General features: G+C 37.1%; 1 protein-coding gene across 1 annotated transcript in view; it reads left to right on the top strand.

Moving 5' to 3' along the window:
• LOC107678887 (trypsin II-P29-like) overlaps positions 1–6,878 on the top strand; it is a 9,762-nt gene extending 2,884 nt beyond the window's left edge. The window contains exons 2-6 of the mRNA XM_016474310.1: positions 3,315–3,335; positions 3,564–3,732; positions 3,806–4,077; positions 6,168–6,307; positions 6,386–6,878. Of these exons, the coding sequence (XP_016329796.1) occupies positions 3,315–3,335; positions 3,564–3,732; positions 3,806–4,077; positions 6,168–6,307; positions 6,386–6,652 (869 nt within the window). The 3' untranslated portion in view covers positions 6,653–6,878. The remainder of the gene's footprint in view (positions 1–3,314; positions 3,336–3,563; positions 3,733–3,805; positions 4,078–6,167; positions 6,308–6,385) is intronic.
• Positions 6,879–8,321: the final 1,443 nt, after the last annotated feature.

The raw sequence follows: 8,321 nt of genomic DNA on the forward strand, positions 1-8,321 counted from the left end.
CCATGGCAACAGTTTAAAAGTAGCCCAATTCTGTGGGAAAAACGCGGACTTGGCAACCCTGCATCTAACGAGAGCTACCGGAGTCGGATTTGCCTGATCACAGGTCGAGAATAAGTAGAGATGACTGACAAGGCCATGCTGGAGTATCTTGTAAGATGTGCTCCCTTTACACATGCGTGTGATTGCGAAATCGAAAGTGAAAGTAAACAGCGCAAACGCTCATTCAAAAATATTTAAATACACCGCATCCTGAGAGCGGCTCCCTGATGCGCCAAAATTATGCACAATATTAGAATGTTTAAAGGAGTGGACAAGAAAATCACGGGAGCGAAACACATGTTGCGGGAGGAGGCGGCAATGGTCAGAGATTCAGCGGGAGTGGGATTAAGAAAACAGCCGAATCCTGACCGCAAACTATCTTTACTGCGGTCGAATACCGGACATTTTGGGCAAATAAGAAATCCCGGCCGGACGCATTTTTGTAGGTCCAAAAAGAGGAAATGTTCTCTTTTCTCTTTTCCGGATGTTAAGTTTCCACTCTTAAGAAAAAATGCAAGTGAGTGCGCTGGCGCCTCCATGTTCTGCAGAGCTCGCTTCAGCTTCCACTCTCCACACAAACGACTGTAAATGTGTCAAACAGCACACATTTACCTGTTACATTTTTTTATTAATATTGTGAATTGCATGAAGTGTTTTATGTCTATAGATTTTATTTTAGGCAAGTCATGTTGATTTGAGAAGGCTAAATTGAACAAACATATATGCTCAACTCAGTCCGCCACTGGCCGCTTGGTCGTTACTTTAAAAAAAAACAACAACAACTTGAATTTAACATACATAAAATGTTCCAAACATATTTCTAAATTAACTTAATAAAGAAACGAAAAGAACTATAACCACTTTGCCATTAAAAACCAAAACTGGACTAGCCTATTTGCTGCAACAGCAGCTGTGTAAATGGGAAGAAAGAGAGAGAGAGAAAAAAGACACGGGCTCGGGTCAGACTCAGTCCGAGAATATTCTGATAAGCTGTCGGAAGGGCCGGGCCCGTGCAGGGCTCTATTCATTCCCTCGTTTCAATTAAAGGTTCCCCCTCGGCTCGGCAGGCCCACAATACTCCCAGGCCCATATGCACCTACGCCCCTGTGAAGAATACATTGAATATAATGCAATACGTTTGAATTTAATGAAAGGGATTGGGGCTGTTAAGCTCCATCATTATAATTTGTATAAAGTTTTGCTTTAGTAACATACTGAATCTAAAGAGCTAATCTATTAGACTGTGGCTGTCATAAGCGGTCAAATGCGGCTTTACCGAGTTCAAAGGCTCTGGCCCAAGCTGTGATATAAACAAAACACTATTGGCTATTTAAAAAGGGGCCGGGGCTGCTCGATATGTCCCGCCCCGTCTTCCTGTTTCAGTTGAAATTACGTCACCACATAGCATAACGCTGCGTGTTTCAAGGCATTTCAGTGGACCTTTAAGGTTCAGTTATCTTAAATGTTTATAATCAACATGGTTATATATATATATATAAAACTAATTTTGATGAGTTCAAGTAATGTAAAAACACAATTGACTTACTGATCCTATTTTTAACAGAGATCTCGGTTCATTAGAGTTCATGAGAGAAGTGATGAACGAAATGTTAAAAGTAACCATCGCAGTGATTATCAGATCAGTGGAGTTAAGCATAAACATGTTGTGAACATTTATCGACCTCTTGTTATCCTTTTATTGTGGAAAATGATATCTCAATAATAATTGTTATCATTTTATCGCCCAGCCCTATCGTACGACTTTGGAAATGTGGAATTTAGTGCAAGAGTTACTACTTTTATGATATAGCCTATTTATGATACACTGTAAAAATGTGCCAATGTTTCTGGCATTACCAAAGTCATTTTGGTGATTGTGTAAATCATATCCTTCTGGGACCCAGGCATAGACTTTTGTCCTCTGTAGAGGACATTAGCTATATTTTAGTGAATTTCTCTTGAGACTATACATAGTTTTAAGCCTGGATGTCCTGTACAGAGCACATTCAGGGCTTTTTAGAGATATTAAATGTTTGGATGTTTAATCGTAAACACTCCCTACATGGTCTTTAAATGTGACTGATATTGACAGAATGATCAAATTTAGCACTCTTAGGGAAATATGATAATGTTTTGTAATTATCATTTAAATCTGGCTAATTTTCAAGTTGTTTGTCGTAAATAAAAATCGCATAAAAATGTTATGGGGTTTTAAATAGGAATATGACTTTTTGTTACAAAACAAAAAGGCACAATTTTCATACATTTCTTCTGTAGAGGACACCAGGACAAACATCATGTAAATCAGGCATTTTGGGGAGACACAAGAAGTCAATAGGGAAAGAAATGCCCCAAGAACACATTAATGCAAATTAGATGCAATGTATGGATACATTGTATAGAATGGGAATATCAATTTATGGACATTTTACGCACATATTGCATAAAGTACAGTAGTATATCAAATCATTCCGTTATATTTTTCATAACCTAGTTGAGAATCATCTTTGTACAATAGCCTGAAACCTAAAAACTGATTGGCGAATGAAGAAATAAAACTTCATAAATAAAACAGTATGTTTTTGCCTATACATGCCTTTTCGTGTCTATTTTTTTTTTAATAACTTAGTCCTGGCGTCCTCTAGAAAGGACAAAGAATAAAGTATGAATAAAATATCTATACATCGCTCCAAACAATGTAATGGCATAAAACTGTTTTTTTTTTCTGGTTCTCAGGAGGATATAGATCATTACCCACAAACTTTCCTGATCTATGACCTACACAACATAAAATGTAACAGATAACACCCTGATATTCAGAACTGATAACAATAACAAGATAACTATTTAAATAAAAATGCAATCAAACGTGATGCGTCATGAATGTTCTTTTACTGTTTAACCATCAATTACAGGGTGATTCATATTTTTACTAACAACAACAGATAATTTTAAGAATACTGTAAAAGTGTGTGTTGTTGAAAACAATATAGATTTTAATTAATACATTTACTTACAAAATCCATAAACATTAGATTACATATTTTACAGTAAAAGTAAATGTTTTTTCCCCATTAAATCTAATAGTATTTTTTCACCCCATGGTAATATAACTTACAGTTAACCACATAACAGGTGTTTACTGTGTTTTCATTCTTTTCCTTGTTTTACAGTGTACTTTATACTGCTTTTGTGTAATCTCTTTCACTTCACTTTAAACATCGCTAATCCATTTAGTATCTAATTATTTGTTTTTCTTCTTTTTCTCAACATAGGCTCACTCTGCCAGTTAAATGGTAAGTTTCTGCACTCTTAATGACTTACAAATGCATGTTCAATGACAAAGAGATATACGGTAGAACTTGACTTTATCCATTTATAATTGATTAGGTATTATGACAGGCATTTGAAAGGGAGGGGTTTCAAATGAGGAGCAAGTAAAAGATGTCAAAAAAAGACTACAAATATTTATGTTGATCTTATCTCCCACATTGAATACCCACTTCTTCTTTTTTTCTCATCAGTGTGTGGCCGAGTCCCCCTTAACCCCAAGATTGTTGGAGGACAAAATGCAGTTAGGGGGTCTTGGCCTTGGCAAGCGAGCATTAATTATGTTCCAAATGAAGGTCTTGTATGTGGTGGGAGTCTAATCAATAAAGATTGGGTTTTGTCTGCAGCTCAGTGCTTTCAGGAGTATGTACTGACATTGGATATATAGATAGATAAACAGTGGAATTAAGACTGATTTTTATTTTGATTTTTACAGATTGAATGCATCGACCACAGTAATCTACTTGGGACGTCAATGGCAAATAGGCACAAACCCCCATCAGATTTCCAGAACTGTGGCTCAAATCATCATACATCCTAAATATAACCCAGATAATTTTTTTGAAAATGACATAGCACTGGTCCAGCTCTCCTCTTCTGTGACTTTCAATGATTATATTAGGCCCGTTTGTCTGGCGGCTGCCGGTAGTACATTTGATGCGGGTACTGAGAGCTGGATCACTGGATGGGGAAAACTTAATTATGGAGGTGAGAGCAACTTAACAAACAATCAAAACACATGTGCAAGGTTATAAAACTTGGTAACACTTTATTTTGATAGCCCACAGACATTCTACTAACTATAAGTAACTTTGCAGTATTAATAGATTGTCCAATTAAAGGCGTGGTTCATTGCGATTTCACTTTTTTAACGTTAGTTAGTGTCTAATGTTGCTGTTTGAGCATAAACAATATCTACAAAGTCTCTCTCTCTCTCATTCAGCTCACCTCCAACAATGAACTGTTACATTTATACACTTATTTTCACATTGTTATGAGAAGCGTTAAACATGGATGCGCGTGCAGTTGCCGTACTGTATTAAAGCTTTAATCAGGATAAAACTGTATATTAAAAGCTAACAGAAGCAGTAACGTTTACAAATAACAGCGTATCTAAAAGTATGAGACAACAACAAACAAAAAACATAGGCCTACCATTAAAAGCCATGCTTGCACAGGTTCTGCACGATCCTCTTCAATAATATCCTCTGCTTCTCAATCAGGCTCAAACTGATAAGCGATATTAACGATACAGTTGTTTACAATACAACCAGAGCACATGCCGCTGAGGTGAGGGGCGGGAAGAATATTTCTGAGGGAGTGGCTTCATAAAAGAAGGAAATGATCAGCCCGTTTCCCAGAGAAGGGACAGAGAAATGTGGAATAAAGATAAATTACGTGAAAAATAAAGCGTTTTTTTAAAAACGAAGCGTTAAAACATGTTAGACTGCACCCCATAAACACAATCAAGCCTAGAAAAAACCCAGTGAACCATCCCTTTAAATATCTGCTAACACTTTATTTTTATAAACTGATATTCTACTGAAGTCACTTTGCAAGTTCATGTCAACTTATTTTACTAACCCAAACCCTAACCTAACAGTCTACTAATACTCTAATGAAAGTTAGTTGACATGCATGTGCAAATTAATGAGTTAGTTGACATGTAGTTGCAAAGTTACTTAGTGGACTATTGAAATAAAGTGTAACCTAAAACTTTGTCATCACATGCAACTGACTAAAGGCCTGTAAAAGCCTATAACTATAATGATAACTATAAGCACAAAGTTTTAGTTGTTCTAATTCTAAAAGAATAGCAATGTCCACACCACAACTATATAATGATAACGACATGGAGGAATGAAATCATTGGAATCACTGTCGGAGTGATTTTATTTTCCAGCTGATGAACAATAAAAACATTGACAATCCATCAGAATCCACTGACTGTAAAGAGTTAGGGCTCTACAATTATTCAAAATAAAACCTAAATTTAGGGTGGCCATATTTGCTATTTATACAGGACACGTCCTGGCCAGGATTTTTATATGGCCTAAAACAGGGGTGCCCAAACTCGGTCCTGGAGGGCCGGTGTCCTGCAGAGTTTAGCTCCAACCCCAATTAGACACACCTGAACCAGCTAATCAAGCTCTTACTAGTCATACTCCCTCCAGGACCGAGTTTGGGCACCCCTGGCCTAAAACATCCAAAGTAGTTTGACCAATATCAGGTATTGTACATAAATAATCGACCAATCGTGGCGCGTCGTGTGTGAGAAGGTGAGAACGATCAAAGCGATGCAAATACGCACACATGTTTGTTCGTTCGACTTGAAGCTGCGCACCGATCGTTGTATGACACCAAAGTACCGCGAGAGCGATTTGAAAGCACAAGGAGCCGTCTGCTCTCTATAGCTCTTGTGAAATAATATTATACAACGATCGATCTGCACGGTGCAAACAGCCAAAACCTGGATATTTTAGGCAATATAGAAATCCCTGGCAAGGGTGCGTCCCGTAAAAATGGCCCGTATGGTCACCCTACCTAAATTGCATATAGCTGTGGTGTTATTAAATACTCTGTAGGCCTGTTTATTTTATTTTCACATTACCTCCACTGCTCGCCAACTGATTACACACAACTAAAGGGAGAAGTGAGGAAAAAGGTATATAAACAGGATGCTGTCATCCGTTTGTGTCGACACAAATGTATTTATCATTATAGATTATTATAGTTATCGCGCTTAGAGTGAATGGGTCTTAAAAATGTGTCTTTTTATACTGATTTATGTGCAACAGACACCACTATTCCAAACTCACTGCAGGAGGTGAACATACCAGTCGTCAGCCAGAGTGATTGTGAACATGCCTATGAAAGAATAATTCCAGACAACATTCTGTGTGCTGGACCAGCCGAGGGTGGGAAAGGCTCATGTCAGGTAAGACATCAGTCAGTGTCTGCTTACAGATGCTCAGTATATTGGCATGATGTAAATGTGAAGTGCTTGTCTATGCAGGGAGATGGTGGAGGTCCACTGGTTATTAATGGCTCGCAGTGGATTCAGTCTGGAATTTCGATTTTCGGTGTAAACTGTACAGCACCCAAGTACCCTGGCGGTTACACCAGAGTGTCTCACTACCAGGACTGGATCAGTTCTCAGATAAAGAGTGACCTGCCTGGATTTATTAAATCCAGTGGATTCAGAAGCTCACCCAGCCTCCCCTTATTGTCCCTTTCACTCACATTTTCCATCTTTTCTCTCATCTTCTCTCTGTTTTGTTAAAGATTTAGTCACAATAATCAGTGATATTAATTGTTATGCTTAACTGATGAACAAGATATTTTTATTTCCTTTTCAATGTATTTTTCACTAATAGAAACATGAATGGAGGAAAACACAACACTCAATATGTAGGAATGTTATTAAAGCATAATTTTGACAGGTTCAGAGACAGAAGTTTTTATGTGTATTATGTGTACTTATAGTAGCATAGAGGACAATAACTATCTTTTGACATGCATAAGCAGTGTAACAGTGTTTGAAGGATAATTGTAAGATCTTAAATAAGTTTATAGAAGACATTTTGATCAGTTAATATTTGATCTAAACTTGAAACACAAATAATATGTGTAAAGTCAGTCATCTTCACTTTGTGTCACTGTGAACTGATATTTTGATAAAGCAACACAAATGCACTGCAGTCAACTTTGTATTTAAATTAAATGTTGTTTTACAATAACATTTTGTGTACAAGAACCTAATACTTTGTTTCAGGGCCTTAAATATCAAAACCAAACTGCGTTCTGAAATGAACTGGGTATCTGTAACTTATGTACACCAGCCCTAGATGTATCTGAAAACCTGTACTGTTTTAATGTTATATCAACAAAATAAACTAGAAATAAAAAGTTTGTTTTTCTGCTTTATTCCCTGCACAGAGCTGCTCTCTTCTTCCCTCTGTGTGGCTGTCACCACTATTTGAGTCAACCCTGACAAATATAAATTTATAAATACGCAATGTTCACTGTGGGTTTGTGTCCCCAGTTCGCTCAAAGGTTTCAGACTTAGTATATATAAAAGTGTTAATTGTATAGTGTGAGTTTTTTTTTCTGGCAAATGATTTGAGGGGTAACCTGCATAAAGTGGCATTGCTTGCACTATACATGACACAATCCACCTAGACAGTCCATGTATAAAGTGAATAAATAAAATACCTGTACATAACAGTCTATATATGCTGGAAAATGTCTATAAAATGGGAATTGGAAGGTGATTGCAAATTATTGCTTTAGTTGCAGTTTAGTTGAGGGCAGCGTATAGCTTTATGGCAGAGGACTTTCAGGCTCAAAAGTCAGACGTTAGAGAATGTGATTTTTGAGGTAATGAATACCATGCCTTCATCATTTCGTTTTCTACTTTTCACATGTCTTCTATGCAGATGTAAGGTCCACCCAATTGGCCGAACGACCGAATCCAATGGGTGGTCGAAGGAATAATGCGTGTAGATCTTTTACTTGCACTTCTGCGAAGTTCACTTAATTTATCAGGATAATTTAATATCACTTTTAGCCTAGCTCCGTGTTTAATCTGACTCAAATTTCAAGTGATCATTAAATTTAGGATGTATTTCTAATTAAAAACTCACAAATATCAATTATATATTAATTTAGATATTTAATTATTCTGTAAATCCCATACTTTCAATTATCCGTTCATTAAGGACCCGGTGTCACATATAAATTCACTCGGCCGATAGTGAACTCACGGACACAAACTCCCCAGTTCTGATCTTAGTCAGGGGATGCAGAGTGAACTAATACCTTCAAGTCAGTTGCCACATGCTCACTCATACAAAAAGTGTAGTTTCCTTTAGTCATGCAGCTGCAACTTGCTAAGTCAGTGATAGTCAGAAATCTGAAGGTCCCTAATGATGTGTCCCATGCTCCATTCA

Source organism: Sinocyclocheilus anshuiensis, unplaced genomic scaffold (assembly GCF_001515605.1).
Source record: "Sinocyclocheilus anshuiensis isolate Anshui unplaced genomic scaffold, SAMN03320099.WGS_v1.1 scaffold1800, whole genome shotgun sequence".
NCBI classification, from domain to species: Eukaryota; Metazoa; Chordata; class Actinopteri; order Cypriniformes; family Cyprinidae; genus Sinocyclocheilus; species Sinocyclocheilus anshuiensis.